Below are 22,535 nucleotides of genomic sequence, written 5' to 3'. Positions count from 1 at the left end.
ACAAACGATATTATCTACACTAAAGGGAGAGGGTAGGCTTAGCCTCATAATGGACTAATGATAATGCGGTTCAAATTCGTCTTTGGCAAAAATCGAACCTAAGACCTCTCACATACAAATAAAAAGAAATACTACTTGACCGTAGTAACAAGTAGCGAGCCTACGCGGTGACTTACTTTCAAGAAAACGTCGAAGCCACCCAAAATGTTAATTTTCATAGTATTTTGTTATAATTTTAAAGGCAAGTGGGATGTTTATTTAGCTTTCTCCTAGGAACATGAATTGCTTTAATAGAAAGATTTAAACGCTGCTTTCCTTTCTCTATGCTTGAGAGCCTTTCTCACTGTCTCGTGTGAGTGTTTGCAATTTCGTCACTTTTCGTTGTTGCCAATCCTAGTTCCAGCTGGGGTCAGTGGCAGTTTCTTTTCTGTTTCTTCTGTTTTTCCCTTTGTGATTTTCTGCTGCGTTTTCCCTTTCCTACCAATTTTTTCTAGTCTGTTCTCCACAATTCTTTGGCATCCTTTTTTCTGTGTCATTTCCAATTCCATCTGTAGTCACTTTTCATCGTGATTTGTCGCGATTTATCGAGTCGGTGTATCGAATTCCTGTGTTCTCACTGGTTCAAGTGTTATCTACACCACCACCTTCTCTATCTGCCTTTGGCAACGTTGCATTTGGATCTCCATAGGCTTCATGGCTGGTTTTTCCCAGCTTGTGGTTGCGATTGAAGAGCTGTTCTCAGCTAATGATGGTGATCAGAGTGGGGATGCTTTGTCGGAAGCTTGGAAGCAGGCTGCTGGATGGGATTTTCTGGTGTGGAAATGGCTGCATCAGAGATCTAGGTTGTTCTTGGTTTTTTCTGGTTTGGGCTCAACCTTTGGTTGGGCTTTTTCTGTTTTTTGGGCTGGTCCTTTTTTATTTGTATATTTTGTCTGTGGGCCAGTAATTTGTAAATTTATGGTGTGTGTTTAATAAGGGTTCCTGCCTTTAGTTGATAAAAAAATAAAAAATATTTAATGGTCACTACTAATGAACAAAAGGTCCTACTAATATGGTCTCTACTAATATGGAGGCCAATAATTTGCATGAAAGTCTTCTCAACCTAGTGGTACGTTGTGGTGCGTCTAATTTGGGATGAGTAGGGAAATCAACGACCAAGATTAACCCAAAGCCAAAAGATAAAAATAAAGGTTTTTTTTTTAAATTCAATAAATACCTAACCATCTTCTTTATTTCCCGCACCACAACTTAATATTTAGTTTTACTACAATCTCTTAGGTTGTAACGCTAGTTGCTTTGTATTGTATTTGAAATTAAATTATTGAAGTTACATGGAGTTTTATTATTTTCAAAAAAAATATTTACAAAGTTCACGCTTAAACACACTTACAAGACATAAAAAAATATGTTGTGAATTGTATCACTCTTCTTTTGCCCTTACTCTTGCCCAACGGGTCGAGTTGCAGAAAGGCAATTGTTTTTCAGAGAGCAATTTATAGGGCTTTGCTGTTTCCCTTCTCCAACGGGTGAAATTGCTTTAAGGAGTACAAAGTAAATAATAATATTGGCATAACCATGGCTCTTAGAGATAGTCGTAGGACTGCTTCGCGAATGTATAATATTTGTGTCGAAAGAGAATCAAATTGGTTATTGAATGCAAACTTAAACGGTGCCCTATGCCTTGAAAGACGCTGAAAGAAGATGTCAGGAAGCGGATTGAAGTTTAATCTTATTTCTTGGCGACGTATTTTCTGGGAAGCAGATTTTGTACAAACCATGTGCATCGATCATTTATTATGCTATTGTTTTTTTAGTGCAATAAATTTGTAGCTCAAGTAATTAATGTAAGAGTCATGTTGAGATTAATGTAAGACTCAAGTTGAGTTGTCAATTGTTATGAATCGAATTACTTAAAAGGCAAATAACTTGATCTTCAAGATATTTGACTTTTGACATGATTCAATATTGGTTAGTAAGAATCATGAAACCAAGATTTGAAACCCTAATTAAATAAGACATATTGTATATGTGTGGGCAAACATTTTGATTTAATAGTGATTATGTGTCTCTCTCTATTAACTATAATTGTAACAACCCGTCCCCAATTATTACGATTTTATAAGGTGAATTTACAAAAATGCCCTTCAAGGAAAATGCGTTGACTTTTGTTAACTGTCTTGTCGAGTTACGTAAAATTCATTTTCTTGGCGTATCCTTGTAGTACTCGTCGCTACGGATGTGTGGGCACAAACGAAACGCATATTATTGCATGACGCTGCGAACGCCCAGGTAAGTTTCAGGTAAGTACTATATGATGTTAATGATTGCATTGGTTATGGTTATACGTAGAGGCATGTAGAGCTCATTATCCTGCACCTCGGTGTTAGTGCTCCCGCCTATGGCCAGGGCACAGTCCTTCACGTGATGTTCACCCCCTGCACCGCACACTTACCTTGGATCCAAGTTTGGTGCACAGCCTTGTCGTACATACCACAATAGGTGGTTCCGACTCGTGGGTGACCCGCGATTATTCGCACAGCCTTCACGTGATCGTAGCACTTGAGCGTATTTATTTACACTCAGCCTTGTCATACATACCACATTAGGTGGTTTCGACTCGTGTGCAGGAATTGATTAATGACCTATAGGTTCAGCTGTACAGGTCACGTTAGGTGACTCTGGCTGGCATATCATTTTACATTGATTTATTTCACCTGGCTTACTTATTTCATTGCTGAGATATTTGACATGACATATACTTGGTTTTCACTACTCTTGAGAATGATTTCTACATACGTATGTATTATTATTTTCTGGAAACTATACAAGTTTTACAGTGAGAGGTTATTACTTTCAGAAAAGAGAAATGTGTTTTCTAAAGCTTTGTTTTTGTGCCCACTCACCCTTCTGTTTTTCGCCCCTCCATGTTTTAGCTACTAAAAGTTCGTATCGACGAGGATTCTTGGCAAATCTCAGTATAGGTGGCTATCTTCGAGGGTATGATCCTTATCCACACTACTGTACTTTACTTATACTCTAACATCGAGTGTGAAATATGTTCATTCTAGCTCACAGCGCACTCTAGTCTTTAGGCACTTTTAGGTTTAAATTTATTCACATTTTCCACATCACCGTACTTTATAACTTCGTTACCTTCTAGGTGTCGACCAACACAGCTCGATTAGGAGTCCTAGTGGACATTTCGGGTCGGAGTCTGTCAATAATAGGCTGTTTTAGAGGAATCCTAATCACTGTATTAAGAGTGTCCCTGCTTTCACAAAATACACATTCCATTTTGAGCAAACCCTATTATTGCTAGAACATTTCCGCTTGCTGAAAGTAGAAGACTCATTTGTCATCTACAAGATTATGTTTTACGTATTCTACAAATAAGTAAGCTATAATTGGTTTATTGTAATTTATGTTTATCAAATATGTAATCCTAATGTTATGTTGTTGTTCTTATGATTTAAAAAAAGAGTATTCTTTCAAATCTAAGGATATGTTTGATTTATAGGAAATCTAATGAAAATAGCTTAAAAATTTGAGTTTTAAAGATAAGGACAAAAATAAAAAGTAAAGTGAATAGTTTCAGGATTGACTTTTTAGTATAACAATGTGATTTTTCGTTAAAATAAACAGTACCAAAAATTTTTCTTTAAAGTTCCCTTGATTTATCCCCTTCCCAATATCATATAAACGATGAGTTAATTTATCAACTTACGAGTTCGCATAGAAAAACTTAGACGGAGATATACTCAAACACATCATCTACAAAGCACATCTCAGAAAATATAAAACTTATATTTTTGTTTCACCTGATCTCACGTAAATCCTACGGGAGAGTTCTTTTCGTCAAGTAGCCCTAGGGAAGTAGTCAAAAGGGCCATCGTGATTTTACTGCCAGCAGGCTGCTAAAGCATTAACAGGGAAAAATAATTTTTCCTTTTTCCCCTGTTTTTGAACTTTTAACTTTCGAGATATTTTTCACACAGAAAAAAAAAGTGAGATACTTGATGGCAACTTGGTGATCTGCATTACTGCCCAAGTAAGTTTCAGGTGAGTACTATATGATGTTAGTGATTGCATTGGTTATGGTTATACGTAGAGGCATGTAGAGCTCATTATCCTGTATCTCGGTGTTAGTGCTCCCGCCTGTGGTCAGGGCACAGTCCTTCACGTGATGTTCACCCCCTGCACCGCACACTTACCTTGGATCCAAGTTTGGTGCACAGCCTTGTCGTACAGACCACAATAAGTGGTTCCGACTCGTGGGTGACTCGCGATTATTCGCACAGCCTTCACGTGATCGTAGCACTTGAGCGTATCTATTTACACCCAGCCCTGTCGTACATACCACATTAGGTGGTTCTGGCTCGTGTGCAGGAATTGATTAATGACCTATAGGTTCAGCTGTACAGGTCACATTAGGTGATTCCGGCTGGCATATCATTTTACATTGATTTATTTCACTTAGCTTACTTATTTCATTGTTGAGATATTTGACATGACATATACTTGGTTTTCACTACTCTTGAGAATGATTTCTACATACGTATGTATTATTATTTTTTGGAAACTATACGAGTTTTACAGTGAGGGGTTATTTTACAGTGAGGGGTTATTTTCTTGATATTGTTTATTTTAACGAAAAAACCCTTCACTGGAACAATATCAAGAGTTTTTCGTTAAAGTTCCCTTGATTTATCCCCTTCCCAATATCATATGAACGATGACTTAATTTATCAACTTATGAGTTCGCATAGAAAAACTTAGACGGAGATATACTCAAACACATCATCTACAAAGCACATCTCAGAAAATATAAAACTTATATTTTTGTTTCACCTGATCTCACGTTAATCCTACGGGAGAGTTCTTTTCGTCAAGTAGCCCTAGGGAAGTAGTCAAAAGGGCCATCGTGATTTTACTGCCAGCAGGCTGCTAAAGCATTAACAGGGAAAAATAATTTTTCCTTTTTCCCCTGTTTTTGAACTTTTAACTTTCGAGATATTTTTCACACAGAAAAAAAAAGTGAGATACTTGATGGCAACTTGGTGATCTGCATTACTGCTAACTTTAAAGAAAACACACCACCGCAGATCACCAGAAGGTTATGGAACATACAGAGAAATAGGCATCAAAATTTATATAGTACCAAAATCGCTGATGGCAGCTTGATGTATGATTTTTGGTTACACTCGACGGAATCGAACTTGAAACTATCTTAATCCTAACACATTATCCGACTTCTAATCGCTTGAGTTAACCCGAACCACTTAATGGACTCAGAATTCGAGTTTACAGGAAGTTTATCTTAGCTAGGAATTAAGAAATGTAAAATCAAATTCCAAACAAATCGAATTCCACAATTAACTCATATCAACCAAATATCACAAAATTTTATCGATTAATCAACTTAATTTAGCCGACGAACCCAACATATCTCTGCAAATTCCAACAAGTTAATTATATATACTAATATATTCACAACCTACATATCTGATATCTTTATATCTAAGAAATAATCAAGAAATTGATATGGATATTAATCAAAGGGTACAACCACAAAAGAGAAAGAAGAAGCAAAGCATACAGGCCAAGGCAAAAGACTCCACCACAGTTATCAACGTCCACACCGCATCATCGAGTATCGAGGAGCCGAACCCTCGGACGCTCTGCAAGTTCAAACTCCACCCAGAAGTGAAGTACGAGAGGTCGAATATTCCGGTCCACGACCACCGGAATATTCCTAACGAGGGCATGGAGAAATCGAAATCCAGCCAGCTGAAAGCCGAGGAGTACCACCTCGCTGCGCACATGAGTAACTAATATATGATCTCTCAAATATTTCTTTGTGCTGGCGGAGAGCTTTCCGGCACATTCAATACACACAAAGTCGGACTTGGAGGAATAGTAAATGGGACATATATCATATATTAGATGCTTTTATATATAATTATTTATTTATTTGGGTCAAGGGAAATATGGTTAATTAGGTAAATATCTATCAAGTACACGTGTTCCAGCTATGATTAGCTGACTAGATTAATTGCGTGGTGTCCCAACAGGATTGTTTACTGATCCTTGGTGAGGATCTTGAAGATTCGTGAATTGTGCCTATTCATTTTATATCGTGCAGTCAGTTTTTATCAAATATTATTTGTGTTTAATTTTAAATAAAAATATTTAAAATAATTTATGATCGTACGATGTACGATAAACGGACAAGATTGACTGATATTCGAGATCCTTGCAAAGAGGATTCGACGAATATCCGGGTTCGGATGGTGACAAGCATTTGATGTGGGGTCACGTTACATACGTACCAATCTTAACATACAGCGACGTAGATTCTACGCCTGTGTTCTAAATGCCCGGGAATATGGTTTTTCATTTGCATCTTTTTCAAAGAAATAAAATGAAGAGTTCCTAGCCATACATGGTAAATGCTCTAACAGTATGCGACATACAATTTTGCATGGATGGACGTGAGTTTAATTACAAAAGTATAAGAACCGAATTATTATCGTGAATACTGGTGAAATATACACACATAAAAAAAAAAAAACTTAACCTCACAATGAATTAGTAATTATTTACTGTTTTAAAATAAAAGAAGTTTTACGATGATTTTTTATATATTATTTTTTCTTCAAATAAACCGAAGAATATACCACAAAATTTGAGTCCATTCTTTATCCAGCATACCCTGTCATTCTCAATCTCAACAGTATTCCACCTAACTTTTATTTTATTTTAGTCTATTTTTTTTTTCTTTACTTGACAAAGAAATTTGAAATTCCCCCTTGATCGGGTACATTTTTTTCCAAAAACCTTCTCTTATAAAGAAACCAATCTCATTGATTTTAAACATTGATGGTTATTTATTTATTTTTTTTCAAACAACAAAAAACGCTTGTAAAACGATTTAACAACAAATGTTAAACTTACAAAAGTACAATTTGATATTTTTTTTAAAAAGCATTTCCGGCCATAAGATCTTCACTATTAATTATTCTAGTGTTTAGTCTTTTCGTCGTGTGTTTATGTGGCTATGACCAAGGCAACAATTAAAATTTTGGCCATGTTTCCACAAAATAGCCAAATTATGCAATTATTAATTAGTTTGGCATGCTTTTGCAAGTTAGAAAAAGGACACCAACATGTGCCTCGTAGGGCCTCTATGTCTAGTAAGGTGTAAACCAAAAGAGACTAATAAGCGACATCATCTACCAAAGTTTACTAAAAGTTCAATAACACATGAAAAACATTGAGTGATATATTGTAATGCCCAAAATGTAATTTACAATTATTAGCCAAACGATAAATATATGATTTTTCACAAACAACAAAATGAAGACCAAGTGTCACTCATATCTTACTCTAGCTATGTTGAGTTGACTAAAGCTATAGTGTAGTTGCAGGTGGTCTTGCCTAGAGCGTTATAGTCCTCCACCGAGTTTAGGAGACTGGTGGATTCTATTTTCGAATTAGTGTAGGTTTTGTTTGTGTCACGTTTGGCTGATGATGTGGTCTCGCCTTCGAGAGATGACTCTATGGTCTCGTTTTTCAACTGTGATTTTATGTGGTTTCGCTCTTCAGTTATAACGTTATGTGGCCTCGCTCATTAGTGAAGATCGGTGTGTGCATTGTTATAGGTTTGTTACGTCTATCATTCTTGTGATAAATTTGTATTAGTGCACTTGTGCCTGTGGTAGTCGTGTAGAGGTTTTTAATTAATAGCTTATTTGTGCAAATTCACTTTAAATCAATAAGTTAATCACCAGAATAATATATCTAATTGACACCTTTATATTTATTTACGATGATCAAGAAAATACCGCTTTCAAAAAGATTCCTCAAATACGAAGTTGTGGTCAACAAAATTATTACCCTATGTCGCCTAATTTACACACTCCGCCAGTCCCCCAATTCCGGCCCCTAAAAAGAAACAACGAGAAGAAGGTGGGGGCCTACACAGCTTATGATCCACTGAAAATAATGGGCCGTATTTTTGGGTCTTCACACATTAATCGGAAACCCTAACCCTAGTGACCTCAGACTACGCCCTCCCTTGCACGTGACAAAGCATCTAATTAATATGAAGCGCCGCAGGAAACCTATTAGAACAGAAATACAAATTGGCTCACCAGGACCGTCCGATTTCCCGCCACGTCACCTGTCCGCGTGAACCCGCGTTTCAGCGGCTCAGATCGCTGGTTGCAGAGCTACTGCTAGAGCGAACCAAGCAGCTCCTCTCTCGTCCCTCTCTCCCTTCCTCTATCTCACTCCCTCTCCCAAATCCAATCCCAATTCGTTTCATTGAGAACAGAAAGGGGAGATTTTCTCTGCAAATTTGTGTGAGCTTGGAGAGGATGAAGGTTATGGAGGAAGTTGTGGAGGAAAACGAAGTTAAGCCTTTGACCGCCGAGCAATTGGAGCAGTACGAGTCGCAGTCAGAGTCTGAGTCCGAGTCCGATGACAGCGTAGACGAAGAGGAGGAGGACGCTGACGAGGATGAGGACGACGACGACGACGACGCGGATGACGACGAAGAGGACGACGATGACGAAGAAGAGGACGACGACGACGATGTTCAGGAGGTCGTACAGTCGTCTGGTGGCCCTCCGATTCACTCGGTAGACGACGAAGACGATGAGGACGAGGACGACGAAGACGGTGAAGGCGGTGGCGACGATGACGATGGCGAGGGAGACGACGACGACGACGATGATGAGGGCGAGCCTGATGAAGAGGTAATCAACTCAAACTTTACCTTTTCCCGAATTTTCTATTTTTTATTATTTATTTTTGGTGTAGATTCAACAGATCTGGTAATTTTTGTATGTTTTTGTTGTGTTTATGTGAAGAAATAATTTTTGATATTATTTAATCTGATTTTTCTAGCGTTCTGGTCCTGGAATTCAGCGTATATTTGAATTTTCTTTTGGTTTTTTCTATATATTTTTTTAATTGTAATTAGATTTGAAATATTTTTCTGTGATCTGTTAGTCTGTAGATTTGCAGTTCGCATTTATAATTTGCAGTCAAAGCATGTAGCTGTTTATTATTTTTTAGTTTTCTAAATATTTATTTTTCATGTAGCAAAATTTAGAGAAAAGTCCTCCATAGCTTTTACATTTAAGCCTCTGCTAGACTTGTCACAAAACTTTTTGAAATTATTCTTTAAACCTTTTATTAATTTGGTTTCTTTTTTGTTTGTTGATTTCATCCTTTATTTTGATTAGATTAAAGCCGGCTGCTTTGAGGTTTTCCTTTTTACCCTTCTGTAAATCTAGCATGTAATTTCTTGTTGATGTAGCTACTGTTTACTTTTAAATCGAAAAGATTTTCGGCCACGGACGGCCCGTCTGTGATTACTGTTCTTCGCTGGCATATGTTGAGGGCGAGCGTTGAACGCAATAGAAATGTTCATGCGTTCGAGTTGTGGAAACAGTCTCTTTGTAAAGAAAATGGTAATGTTGCGTATGATAGATGTTCATCAAACCCTCTCAAAGCAAGGAGCCTTGTAGGCTTGAGGTTTCCCTTTACGTGTACTTTCATAGTTACCCGGTGTCTGAATTTGGCAGCGACAAGCCTTACGGATCTCTCAGCTGTGTTTACTTCTACTTCAATTGTTACTCCTTTATTGCAATTGTTACCAATTCATTTGTTCATTGTGTATGGTTCTGTTTTTTTATGGTAACTGATGGTTAAACCGTGGCTGACATCTTTTGAAAATCTGTAGGATGAGCTAGGAACTGAGTACCTCGTCCGCCCGGTAGGTCGTGCTGAGGATGAGGAAGATGCGAGTGATTTTGAGCCTGAAGAGAATGGAGATGATGAAGATGTTGAAGATGAAGACGAGGGCGATGACGCTGGTGGGAAGGTAGAGGCTCCCCCAAAGAGAAAGAGATCGGACAAAGATGACTCAGACGACGACGACGATGATGGAGGAGAGGATGACGAGAGACCCTCCAAACGATAGGGATTAGAGTACCGACCATTAACAAATAGGTCATTCGCTCTCTCATAAACTCATCGTCCCATTTGTAGAAAGAAGGATAGGATGATTTCGGAATTCTGTGGCGCTGTTGTTCTTGCTGTAGCAGTATGAAGGTGGAGTAAATTTCGTAGGTTTACAAGAAGCTTTTCATATTTTGTTAATGCTTAGTTGATGTCAGTCAGTCAATGTGTTGGGGGACTTGAAAGAGGTTGGTTTTAGAGAAGTTAATGTAAGTTTAAGGAACTTGATTAAGCTTGTAGCCTTTTCAGTATTCTCCTTCTTTTGTTATCTGGTAGGGTTGGTTGCAGGTTTATTAGGGTAGGACCCTTTGAACTATTCAATTTTGGTTGGTTGAAAACTCGGAAGGTTGGTAAATCGACATCCGATGATGATTGATTCTATTTCTATACAATGGTGGAATGGATTGAGAAGTTTCTTGGGTACTCGGTACTTTGGATATTTCAACCGTTGGATTATTTTAAAAATATAAAATCAAGATGTAACGGTTAAAACATCTGAAGGATCTTAGTATCTTTGGAGCATCAAATTATTTTTAAGGAATTGAAGGATCAATCCCCACCTAATTTCTGCACACTCAAGTTTTTGCACTTCACTTTTATATAAAAAATGGAAAATCAATGAACAGAAAATATTTGTTTCTGTCCCGGGCGCAACCTCTTTTTGTCCACTGATTTCAAAATACTAAATATAGAAATTTTAAATGTAGATTTAAAATTTTAAAGTGCTAATAACACGTTTTATTTCTGATTTATTATTGGAGGATTACATTCTTGCGAGGTTTAGTCTAACTATTGATCATCCAGTTTCTTGTTTCGAAGAGCCTCTTGATATAACTTCCGATTTATTATTGAATGATAGTACTAGTAGTTAATTTTGGTATGGAACACATTTTTTCCCTTCAATTGGGTTGAAAGCACCGACAAAGTTTGTATTCAAGCCCAATATAAACATCCTATTCTCGAGTTATATGTATTTCAATATTCAATAAATATCTTATTTTGGTAGATTAATTGTTGGGCCTGGTGAGTGAGCTCCTTAGACTAGAGTTAGGGCCTCTGCATTCTTCAAAATATGCCGACAAAATTTATCAGATCAAATAAAATAGAAAAATGCAAAGTAATAAAAACATAGCGTTATCCACGCATCATTTTTATCGCTTATGTAAGCATTGCTTACTACTTCTCTAATGGAAACAAAGATTGAGGATGGTCAGTCGTTAGAATCACACAATCAAATTTGTATTAAAATGTGTTTTAACAATATTATTTTAAAGAGGTTTTTTGAAATGGATACAAAGTAATTAAAAATTGGACCTATTTTAAAAGTTCAAAGTCACTAAAAATTGGACCTATTTCAAAAGGTAGTCTATAAAATTGGACCTATTTCAAAATTTGGCTATTTTAAATCATATTGCTTAAAAAACCTCTCTTTGAATTAAAAAAAAAAAATATAAAAATAGGATAAGACTATAAAAAAAGAAAATGATAGGACAAATTTGATTGGTGGGGGTAGACCCCCAAAACTGGAAAGATTTATTATAAGCAATAAGGTCCCATAACTATTCCATTTACTTGCATCAAGTGTCGTTCTCAAGCTAAATAGACAAAAGAATTTCGTGGACATTGCCCAATTTACAAGATTGGATGTTACAAGTTTGGTGTTGCATATCTCTCTCTCTATATTTTAAATTGAAGACATAGATTATCTCATTTATTCCAAATAAGAAACCAATACAAAAGATAGAAATTTAGGGTGAGTTTGAAAATCTTGTTTTCAATCTGATTCGTCTGAAAATCTCTCCTAGCTCGTTGGGTGCAATGTAAAATCAAATTTAGATCAAATTTAATAGACTACATCTACCAGTATGTTTTTGGTGTGGTTTAATAATCGAAGATTAATGGGGTGGATTTTAATGATTTAAGTTGTGCATTGTTAGTTTTTGTTTGTTGTTTAGTTATCGTTGTAATTTGCAGTAATTATAGAAGCTCAATAGGAGTTGTTTGGCCTCATTCTAGGTGAGTTTGGTCAATATGAGGTCGAGTTGGTAGTTCTCCACCAGAGTAACGAAGGAAAGTGGATCGACTGTGGTACACCTACTACTAAACAGTGTTTGTGATGTATTTTGCAGTCATGATATCCTTCTATACAATGTTTGTACAGAAGCATAACGTTTTTCCATATCATGATTGTTTTAAGGGTTTTCATTTCTTACATGATAAGAGTTTTCATTTCTCGCATCATCTTACAATAATGAACACTTCACACGTTTAGGCAGAATCCATAAAATTCAGAACTGAGAACCGCGGATCCATATCCACACCGTCGGATCCAAATCCAACGCCCCATAAAAAAGCGAAGGTCTATCCCCATTAAGTTGAAGTTAATGACACGATTTAAATAACAGTTAGAAGAAATGGCGCTATCACAAAAAATGAAAAAAAAAAAAAAAAAAAAAAACAATTCTAACCATATATGGTTGTCTCTCGCTCACGGCGTCTCTGTTCCTCACTCGTTTCCCACCTTCTCCTTCCCTCCGACGCTCCCTCTCTCTTTCTCTCTCTCTCTCTAAATTGAATACTCTGCAGCGCGGCGTATATTACCACACAGACATTGCATTTCGCCCTCCAGATTCAGCAGCTGATCGAATCCGATCTGTGAAATGCTTGCTCATTGATCCATCCTCTCCGTCCGATCCGCTGCTTTCGAAAGATGATAATCTTTAGCCCTGTAACTGCCGGCCAGGTACTCGATTCCTCAGCTTCTGCTGTTTTCTTCCAGATCTTGCTCGAATTCGAGCCCTTGCTTCCCGAATTTGTGTAATTTTGTCACTCATTTTGGTATAAAGTGGTGAATTTTGTTGAAAGATAGTGAGGATTTAGTTCCTTGTGGTTTCAGGTTTCATTCTTGCTCGGAGTTATTCCGATAATTGCAGCTTGGATTTATGCCGAGTTCTTGGAGTACAAGAAGAATTCACTTTCTTCCAAATTGTGAGTTGAACAATTTTTGCGCTTTAGCTCAATTAATTTGTATGTATTGAAGCATTTCAATACCGAAAGCTCGAACTTCGTATGTATATCTAAGTGTAAGTATTTGTGCATGTGAGTGATAGAAATGAGCTTGTTCGGGTTTGTGCTGAGTGAGATTGGTTTTTGACATTAGCAGGTACTCCGAGGTGAACTTGGTTGAATTGGAAAAAGAGGCGGTTAAAGAGGATGATAGAGCTGTTTTGTTGGAGGGAGGAGGTCTACAATCCGCCTCCCCGAAAGCTCGAATTCCATCTGGCTATTCGCCTATTTTCAGGTTTCTAAATGATACTCTTTGGGCTCTGAGTTGTTGGTTAATGATTGCTTAAGCCATGTGCTTACGGTTATTATGTGTTTAGGTTCATGTTGATGGATTCGTCTTTCTTGCTTGATAATCGGCTGACGCTTAGGGCAATGTAAGTGAATTTTTTCATGGGTTGAATAAAATGTATTTTCTTTTTTAGTGTATCAGAATGATGACCTTGGTCTCTCTTTGTGTCTCTCTTACAGATCTGAATTTAGTATCCTGTTAGCGTACTTATACTTATGCGATCGTACGGATTTCTTCAATGCATCAACAAAGGTGATATTGATAACTTAGTCATAGTATATTAACATTTCAGTCTTCATTATTAGCAATGTTTGGTGTTCGACGAAGCAATGTCACTGCACAAGTATTTGATTGAAAAACACTAAAATTTAAATGGTAAAACACGAAAACAAAATAACAAAGAAAGTACTAGGGAAGTTCATCTATTTTTTCATTTAAATTTTTTTATATCTTTCTATATTGAGAGCCTTATATTCTTGAATGTCATCTGTTTGTGCAGAGTTACAATCGGGATCTTTTCATATTTCTATACTTCCTTCTCATCATAGTTTCAGCAATGACTTCTTTCACGATACATAATGAGAAGTCTCCGTTAACCGGGAAAGCCATACTTTATTTGAATAGGCATCAAACTGAGGAGTGGAAAGGCTGGATGCAGGTTGGTTATTTTGCAATCTTTTATGATGTATGCTTGTCTATGTGCATTTCATTGGTACCAATGTTCAATGTATAAACCATCAGGTCTTTAAGTATGCTCACAATACATGCTTCTGTCATAGAGAATAATAATACAAGGCATCTGGCTTTCCATTGAGGTCTCACTCTTCTTTGCTCTATGTTACAGGTGTTATTTTTGTTGTACCACTATTTTGCTGCAACAGAAATTTATAATGCAATTCGAGTATTTATTGCTGCATATGTCTGGATGACTGGATTTGGAAACTTTTCTTATTATTATGTCCGCAAAGATTTCAGCCTAGCAAGGTTTGCACAGGTATGGGGTTTCCTAGATCTCTAAGATTGCGTGGGTGAGTTTGCCATATTTAGTGTATATATAACTCAACTCATTCCTTTTTATGTGTAGATGATGTGGCGGCTTAATTTCTTGGTACTTTTTTGCTGTGTTATCCTTAACAACAGTTACGTGCTGTACTACATCTGTCCAATGCACACTCTATTCACTCTTATGGTTTATGGGGCACTTGGTATTATGAACAAATACAATGAAACTGCGTCAGTGATGGCTATGAAAATCGCCGGTTGCTTCTTGGTTGTTATCTTGGTGTGGGAAATACCTGGAGTGTTTGAATTGCTTTGGGGGCCATTTACATTCCTCCTTGGTAAGTAACTCGTACAGTTTTATTTACCATGTCAAACATTGCAGACTACTGACCCAAATTGCCAAATTGCTAAACAAATTTGCAGGCTACACAGATCCTGCGAAACCTGGTTTACCCCTTTTGCATGAATGGCATTTCCGCTCAGGCCTTGATCGATACATATGGATAATTGGAATGATTTATGCTTACTATCATCCAACTGTAAGGCTTGATAAAAATCCCAGTCCAATTTTGTCTTTGGTGTATTTTTTGTACTTGACTGGTGGATTTAATATGAGAGCTTCTGTTTAGGTTTTGTCATTCTTTTGAGTCAGTAGCTAACCAATTGGCATATATCTTTATAGGTTGAAAGATGGATGGAGAAACTGGAGGAAGCAGAATGGAAGCGTAAAACATCAATCAAATCAGCTGTTTCCTTGATAGCCTTAACGGTATTTTGACTATCATATTCAGGAAAATCCCGCTTCTTAAACATTGATCTCTGACAGTCTGAATTTCCAGGTGGGATATCTATGGTTTGAGTATATATACAAGATGGACAAGCTTACTTACAATAAATATCATCCCTATACCTCATGGATTCCAATAACGTATGGTATCTCTCCTTGAATGCTTTAACAAATTGGACTGTATGTAACTTATCCTATTGACTAATATAGCATCTTGTTCTTGTTTATCAGGGTTTACATATGTTTGCGAAATGTCACACAACAATTCCGCAGCTACTCTTTAACCCTTTTTGCGTGAGTGGTTGTCTTGTGATTCTCTGTTTTAATCTATCTTATCTCACGTGTTAGAGTTATATCATTTGCTTTGGACAGCATTCGGTTTTAACTTTGAAAGATATGGTAGCTTTAGTTTTAGTTTTAGTTAAAAGTTATGCCTTTATCTGTAATTCTATTGAAAACCATTTTTTTCCCCTCCTTACTTTGTCTTTGGTTTACCAGGTGGCTTGGAAAGATCACACTGGAGACTTACATCTTGCAATTCCACGTCTGGTTAAGGTAAGCTTATAGTTGTTCCTGCGGCACGTTTAAGGTATCACTAATAAGACTGGCTTCGCAAATTTTTCAAGTACCTTCTTCTGTTAGCAAATATTTGGTCAATGAGAACTGGTGGCGCATTGTATATGTATTTCCCGATTATGTACATACATATGTATTCAGATACCTTTCTTACTCTGGTTTCTGTGAGAATTTGCAGATCAAGTACCCCTGATGCTCAGCCGAAGTTGTTGCTTTCTATGATCCCGGATTACCCAATGTTGAACTTCATGCTCACTTCTGCCATATACGTTGCTGTAAGTAAAGGACGTTAATTGCTGTAATCTGAAGATACTCTTTTTCTCATTGTTGAAACTTTGCTATATTGCAGATCTCTTGCAGGCTCTTTGACCTGACAAATACATTGAAAATAGCATTTGTACCCAGTAAAGATAATAAGCGCCTCGTCTCCAACATAGTTACAGCTACAGCATTTTCGTGTGGATTATACTTCATCTCTTTTGTCTTCCTAAAAGTCCCCCAAATGATGGTAAGTTTAATGCATCTGAATTGGTTAGTTAAAGTCCGAGTCCGTTTCACATTGTTCAAAATGAGTAGTGACTTCGGGCATTTCCCTGCTTCATCTGTTCACATGGTTCTTATCTCACTCTGCAATTTTGTCGATACTCTTAAAACTCCACAGGCTTGAGAATTCAAATATGTAGAAGATATAGAACACAACAAGGCCGGTTGCTTGTCAAAGTTTATGCGACACCGGAGAATACTGTTCCACTGCAAGAAATCTTGTCTCCGTAACCCAATTGGGATATTGAATCATCTGCTGCTCATCACAATCACTCGGTTATTAATCGAAATGTAGATCATTGTATTAGTTCTTTTGTCAACATTGTATTAGCATTAGGTGTCGGGACATACGTTGTATAGGGAAGGTGGGTACTTGAATTGATTTGACCTCCAATCTGGAGGACACCTTTGCCATACTTATACTACCACTTTTGATACGGTAATAGTAATAACATCATCCAAGAGTCTTGTGCTTCCTTTCGTTTCCTTTACCAGATACCAAATGTTCAACTACGTACTAGTTAGTTACTGCAAAATACTTGGAGCCATGGCTACTTTGCAGATATGAACTGTGAATGCGGTTGTTAATGATTGGTTTATTATTCGAGCGTTGATTAATTTGCTTATTTTCTAATGGTAACACATTATTTAATTTGCAAATTTGGTTGAAAATTTTGGTCTTACTAGCATTACATGCTAAATATTTGGTGTTTTAAAGATTTTAAACAACTGCAAACTAATTAGGCCCTGTTTGGAATTGCTCATGTAAGTACCTTTTTTGTTCTTGAAGTTTAGGGAGAGAGGAGGCTACGGAGGGGGTTGTAGCCGCTTTTTTATTTTTTCAGATCACCCACAAAAAAGAATTGCTAACCTAGGCCTTAATTTAACGAAGATGACAATTCTTACCAAACTCAACTAAACCTCGTTGACCATGTAAGAAACACATTTACCTTCCATTATAAACAAGTCAAAATTTCTATTAAAAACTCAAGTGCTTTATAAACTCACTTCTATAACGCATAAAAGTAGTTTTTATTAGCAAAAAGCGCTTTTAACTCTTTCAAAAAATCTCAAACAAACCCTTAGTCCTAAAGAATTCATAAATTGCACTTTTTCATGCCGTCACGGATATCTCACCCGTGAAAAGTTACTGCTGTACTCTCAACATAGCTGCCTCAACCTCAATATATAAAAAATTGATTTCCTTACCTTTGTCCAACATTCAAATTGGTTAAAAGAAAACTAGTGTGACAGAAATCCAAAGGGCAAAACAGCTCCAGATATCGCCAACAGGCCTATGCATGTTATCCTTTCAGCTAAGCAGTATTCATCGGAAAAAAATTGCGGTGGACAAAGCCAACGACGACATTCGTTTGGTTTCAAATCGGCAGCAAAAGACTACATTGCAGGAAGCAGCAACGGGTTCAGACCTTTCTTGAAACAGTAAATAGTTAGCAGCACCACAGGGTTCCTTTCATTCGAGACGTAGCAGATAACCCCTCAGAATATATGCACAATGTCATATGCGAATGTCCAGAACAGCACGAATGACAAAAGCCCACCCAGAAAGCCGTCGAGTATAATCTGGCTCCAGCTATCAAAATATGAATAAACTGTAAACCCCGTCTTGGCAATGAGTCCAACTGAAGTGACGGTCATGATAAGAAAATAAAAAATAAATCCGGTGAGGCCAGTGAACCCCAAAATTCCAGCAATGACACCGCCGATGATAGACATAAATGTTCGACTGCACAAAGGACAAATGCAGACATTTTAGTATTTACCCAGAAAGTTATAAGAATGTAATTTCTAGCATGAAAACATTTTGAAGATATCAAATCATTTGGTGTGACATCTTCCCGCATGCTATATTATGATTCATCCAAAAGGTCATCACGTCACATAGTTATGCTAGCCTGATGTGATATAGTAACCGACATGAGTAAATACATGGAACTGTGATCCCTCCCAACATTTAGCAAGATAATTTATCGTCGATTACAGGAGGATCGACAAGTCCACATAAGAACACATGGGAAACATAGAATAAGTTTTCATGATGGGCCATGAGGTTGTCAAAACAAACCTGTAATATATAACTTTCATGTTACTTTGCAAATTCTCAGCGTTGAGGGTTGGCACATCAAATGCAGCCTCGCTAGATTTCTTCTCAGACGCACCCATACCTTCTTCTTTCTATGAGCTGAGAAATAATTCCTGAAGAAAAAGAAAAAACAAACCGACGGTCCCTCAGTTTTGTATAAACCATCACCCTAATGTCATTGGACTAAATAACTAATGCAAGTTCAATCGGGCAGCTAGTCCAAAAAAACGCAAACCATAGCGTAATAGGGAAAAAGAACAGGAAATCAAACAGGTAAAGCTGTGGAGGAAGCAAATATACACAAAACTTTCAGAACATAGTGAATGGAACTCCTGGGCATTCACCAGACTCACAGTCATATGACATATCTGAAATTTCCACCAGAGGGAAAATCTACAGAGTACAAGGTGAAAGACTCAAATGGGTTTGCAACTTTGCACGAAGTTCTACAATCACATAGAAGACTCGTTTCTGCTTTAAGAAATTACGATGAACTAAATTATCGAGATTTCAATGTATAAACAGCACATAACCGGCTAAAACAAGTCACACAGATTGCCAACCTTCGTGTCTGAAATCCAAATCACACGCTTGATATTTATCACTCAGCAGAAACTGAACTGGGTTCTTATAATGGCGTGTTTACTGAGGAGGAATGGAATGGGTAAAAAATGGAATTGCACGCAGTTCACGGATTCAGGTGTTTACTAATGGGTAGGAAACGATACACGGGTGGGACCCACCCTAATTCCTCCTCATGTAGTGATTACGGATTAGTAAACGAGCTATTAGCGTCCTGAAGATTTCTAGGTCTAAGGTTTTTCATAGTAAGGGCACAGTAGAGTAACCTGACTACAAACAAGTCTATCACTAACACATCTCACACCATGAAAATTACATACCAAAACAGAATTATACAAACTCCAATCCATTACCCTGAACTTCTACAAATTCCAAAACCACACCCCTTTTCTGGAATTAAAATTTACAAAGAAAAATTAAAATCTTGCCCCGCAAATTTCAGATTCAGTGTAATCATCGAAAATCTAGTAGTACAAGATCTGTAATTTGGAAATATATCATAAAACTCGATGAAATCCAAAACAAATAAATTGAAGAAATTGCAGGGATGAACTAACAGTGAGGAGCGATCGGAGGCCTCTGCTCTTCCAGTCTGCAAATCGAATGAGCTTTGTTTGTGCGTAACTGGGTTTATGGGTCTTAGAAGGAAATCGAGTCCGAGTCGAAGTAACCAACCCGCCGATCCAGTTTACCAAATGTTTGTATTTCGCCCCGAAAGTTTAATTCTTTTCACATTTTTGCCTCTATCCTGAACCTGAAAACCCATTTCTGTCCTCCCCTTCTTCACTTGGACTGTACTTTCTTTTACTCGGACTGTAATTTCACTGCAACACCAACCCTAAAAAACCTTCAAATTCTTCAACTTTAATTGGATATCAAGCGTCCCAGAACACAAAAAATTGATCTTTCATTGATTAGGTTTTGAAATTTGCTTCAGCTAGGGTTTTGAAATCTCTAATTTGATGAGCAAAATTTGAGCTGGTTTTCCGATGTATTTGAAGGAAGGACGCTCCTTGCTGCTGAAAGTTCACAAACCATCAGTCCCATTTGTGCTCAATACAACAAACCCAATTCTCAGTTCAAACCCTAAACCCCAAATCGAACCCAATCAAGATCAACCCTTTCTCAAAGAGTCTGATGTGTTGCAGAGGTTGAAATCCGAGCACCACTTGGGCTCTGCGTTAGAGTATTTCAGGTCAATTGCCAATTCCAGAGCTTTTGAGCACACCCCATTGACGTACCATGCCATGATTGAGAAGCTTGGGAGGCAATGTGAGATGGATGGTGTGCAGTACTTGTTGAACCAGATGAAATTGGAGGGAGTTGGGTGCTCTGAGGAGCTGTTTATAAGTGTGATCAGCTCGTATCGGCGAGCTGGGTTGGCTGAGCAGGCCTTGAAGATGTTCTATAGGATTAGGGAATTGGGGTGCAAATCCACTGTCAAGATTTACAATCACCTCTTGGATGCTCTGCTTAGCGAAAATCGGTTTCAGATGATTAACCCGATATATAGCAATATGAAGAAAGATGGGATGGAGCCAAATGTATATACGTATAACATTCTGTTGAAGGCATTGTGTAAGAATGATAGGGTTGATGGTGCTCACAAACTGCTTGTTGAAATGTCTAAGAAGGGGTGTCCGCCGGACGCAGTGAGCTATACCACTGTAGTGTCTGCATTATGTAGACTTGGGAAGGTAGAGGAAGCCAGGGAGCTTGCTGGTAGGTTTGAACCCATTGTGCCTGCTTATAATGCTTTGGTGAATGGGGTGTGCAAGGAGAACAAAATTGAGGAGGCTTTGAAGTTGTTGGTTGAAATGGTGGATAAGGGTATAAACCCTAATGTTATCACGTACTCAACGATTATTAATTCACTTTCTGATACGAGGAATGTTGAGTCTGCTCTTGCAGTTTTGGCTCAAATGTTTGTGAGAGGATGTAGCCCTAATGTTCACACCTTTACTTCCTTGATAAAGGGTTATTTTGTGGAAGGGAGAGTACACGAAGCTCTTGACTTGTGGAAGCAGATGATTCTCGAGGGATTTAAGCCAAATATTATTGCATATACTACTCTGGTACATGGTCTCTGCACTAATGGAAAAATGGGCGATGCTGTATCTGTTTGCCATGAGATGGACAAAAATGGCTGCCCTCCAAATGTGACCACATATAGCACTCTGATTGATGGCTTTGCCAAAGTTGGTGACCTTGTTGGTGCATCTGAGACTTGGAACAATATGATGAACCGTGGTTACCGCCCTAATGTTATAGCATATACATGCATGGTGGATGTTCTCTGTAGGAATTTTATGTTTCATCAAGCTCATAGTCTTGTAGAAAATATGGCTGCTGAAGGTTGTCCTCCGAATACAGTTACATTTAACACGTTTATCAAAGGGTTATGTGCTGATGGAAAGGTAGATTGGGCTGTCAACATGCTCGATAAAATGGAGAAAAATGGGTGTTTTCCTAACATTACAACATATAATGAGTTACTGGATGGTCTCTTCAAGGCGAACAGATTCGAAGAAGCTTATGGAATTGTCAGGGAGATGGAAGAAAGAGGGATGATAATGAATTTGGTAACTTACAATACCATTTTGAATGGTTTTTGTCATGCAGGAATGACCAAGGAGGCTATGCAGCTTTTAGGAAAGATGCTGGTAAGGGGAACAAAGCCTGATGCGATCACATATAACACGATTATATATGCCAATTGTAAGGAAGGTACGATAAGCACTGCGATTCAGCTGTTCGACAGAATTGGTGCAGAAAAGGAGTGGCAACCAGATGTAGTAGCTTATACTAGTCTTGTGTGGGGGATTTGTAATTGGGTAGGTTTAGATGAGGCCATGATTTATCTAAATAAGATGGTAAGTGAAGGGATCTGCCCCAACACGGGCACATGGAATGCGTTGGTGCGGTGTTTCTTTAGCAGTTTAGGTCATTTGGGGCCAATCTACATGCTGGACGATATAGTTTGCAATCGATAAGAAAACCGAGTTAGATGCTCTTATGGAGAATCATCTATTTCTGCGATGAGCTTACAGACATGCTTACACATTAAAGTCCAGTTACCTGTGAATATCTAAAGTAGCTCATACGCTCATCCCTTGCTTCCAGAAGTCTGAGCAAGCTGTTAGTGCAGTTGTACACCTTGGAGGCCATGGAAAAATGATGCAGCAGCAATTTTGGGTCTGCACTGGAACTTTTGCATTGCCTGAAACCTGATGGAGGCAAAAGCCAACGCACCATACTCCCCAGAAATGCTGCAACATGTCACTGATCTTTTTAACATTTTTTTCTTATGGCATGTCGCTTTGCGCTCTTGTTGTAGCAATGTGCTAGTGTTTTTCTGCATGTAATCTCCATAGTTTCGTACTCTTTTTTGGTCGAAAATGTAATCCGTGTTATTTGCTCACTTATGTATGAATCATGTTCGTGAGTTGTGAATAGAAAATTTTGGCTGCAGATGCAAGTATTGCAACATATCATAAGAGTGTTTTCTTCATCTTCCCTGTTGTCTACTTTGTCAAGTTCCCATGTAACCTGATTTT

General features: G+C 37.8%; 4 protein-coding genes across 5 annotated transcripts; 3 read left to right on the top strand and 1 right to left on the bottom strand.

The window, feature by feature from the left end:
- Positions 1–693: 693 nt before the first annotated feature.
- Positions 694–10,280, top strand: LOC103961278 (glutamic acid-rich protein). Its single transcript, XM_009373823.3, has 5 exons — positions 694–862; positions 5,026–5,113; positions 5,523–5,824; positions 8,119–8,759; positions 9,752–10,280. Exons 1-5 carry the CDS (start codon positions 694–696, stop codon positions 9,989–9,991), a joined length of 1,440 nt encoding a protein of 479 aa, XP_009372098.2. The 3' UTR covers positions 9,992–10,280.
- A 2,207-nt stretch (positions 10,281–12,487) lies between these two features.
- On the top strand, positions 12,488–16,768 carry LOC103961277 (protein REDUCED WALL ACETYLATION 2). Of its 2 annotated transcripts, none has more exons than XM_018650912.2 (16): positions 12,488–12,772; positions 12,926–13,017; positions 13,193–13,330; positions 13,413–13,469; positions 13,564–13,636; positions 13,884–14,042; positions 14,229–14,378; positions 14,469–14,724; positions 14,810–14,925; positions 15,069–15,155; positions 15,226–15,314; positions 15,405–15,467; positions 15,672–15,728; positions 15,928–16,024; positions 16,099–16,257; positions 16,411–16,768. In XM_018650912.2, exons 1-16 carry the CDS (start codon positions 12,740–12,742, stop codon positions 16,414–16,416), a joined length of 1,632 nt encoding a protein of 543 aa, XP_018506428.2. In that variant the 5' UTR covers positions 12,488–12,739; the 3' UTR covers positions 16,417–16,768. The 2 variants fall into 2 exon arrangements, with proteins under 2 accessions (XP_018506428.2, XP_018506427.2); XM_018650911.2 differs by having other exon boundaries at positions 12,489–12,772; positions 13,190–13,330.
- Positions 16,769–17,461: 693 nt separating this feature from the next.
- Positions 17,462–19,673, bottom strand: LOC103961276 (ER membrane protein complex subunit 6). Its single transcript, XM_009373821.3, has 3 exons — positions 19,536–19,673; positions 18,379–18,509; positions 17,462–18,039 (listed from the first exon to the last, which is right to left on the bottom strand). The coding sequence occupies exons 2-3, from the start codon at positions 18,474–18,476 to the stop codon at positions 17,793–17,795; spliced, it is 345 nt and encodes a 114-aa protein (XP_009372096.2). The 5' UTR covers positions 18,477–18,509; positions 19,536–19,673; the 3' UTR covers positions 17,462–17,792.
- Positions 19,674–19,954: 281 nt separating this feature from the next.
- Positions 19,955–22,449, top strand: LOC103961272 (pentatricopeptide repeat-containing protein At3g48810). Its single transcript, XM_009373816.2, has one exon. The coding sequence runs from the start codon at positions 19,968–19,970 to the stop codon at positions 21,969–21,971; it is 2,004 nt and encodes a 667-aa protein (XP_009372091.1). The 5' UTR covers positions 19,955–19,967; the 3' UTR covers positions 21,972–22,449.
- Positions 22,450–22,535: the final 86 nt, after the last annotated feature.

The sequence above is a fragment of a genome, unplaced genomic scaffold, assembly GCF_019419815.1.
Source record: "Pyrus x bretschneideri cultivar Hongxiangsu unplaced genomic scaffold, Pyrus_bretschneideri_v1 Contig6, whole genome shotgun sequence".
Lineage (NCBI taxonomy): Eukaryota > Viridiplantae > Streptophyta > Magnoliopsida > Rosales > Rosaceae > Pyrus > Pyrus x bretschneideri.
This window is presented reverse-complemented; position numbering and strand designations above follow the sequence as displayed.

Bases quoted from the DNA above. Each gene is read 5' to 3' on its own strand.
- LOC103961276 (XM_009373821.3), bottom strand. From the start codon at position 18,476: ATGGGTGCGTCTGAGAAGAAATCTAGCGAGGCTGCATTTGATGTGCCA. The intron at 18,040-18,378 runs GTTTGTTTTGAC...TCCTTTGTGCAG, and splicing joins ATGAAAGTTATATATTACAG to TCGAACATTTATGTCTATCA.
- LOC103961278 (XM_009373823.3), top strand. From the start codon at position 694: ATGGCTGGTTTTTCCCAGCTTGTGGTTGCGATTGAAGAGCTGTTCTCA. The intron at 863-5,025 runs GTTTGGGCTCAA...TTTTTCACACAG, and splicing joins GTTGTTCTTGGTTTTTTCTG to AAAAAAAAAGTGAGATACTT. The intron at 5,825-8,118 runs GTAACTAATATA...GAAGCGCCGCAG, and splicing joins CCACCTCGCTGCGCACATGA to GAAACCTATTAGAACAGAAA.
- LOC103961277 (XM_018650911.2), top strand. From the start codon at position 12,740: ATGATAATCTTTAGCCCTGTAACTGCCGGCCAG. The intron at 15,468-15,671 runs GTGAGTGGTTGT...TTGGTTTACCAG, and splicing joins TACTCTTTAACCCTTTTTGC to GTGGCTTGGAAAGATCACAC. The intron at 15,729-15,927 runs GTAAGCTTATAG...GAGAATTTGCAG, and splicing joins CAATTCCACGTCTGGTTAAG to ATCAAGTACCCCTGATGCTC.
- LOC103961272 (XM_009373816.2), top strand. From the start codon at position 19,968: ATGTATTTGAAGGAAGGACGCTCCTTGCTGCTGAAAGTTCACAAACCA.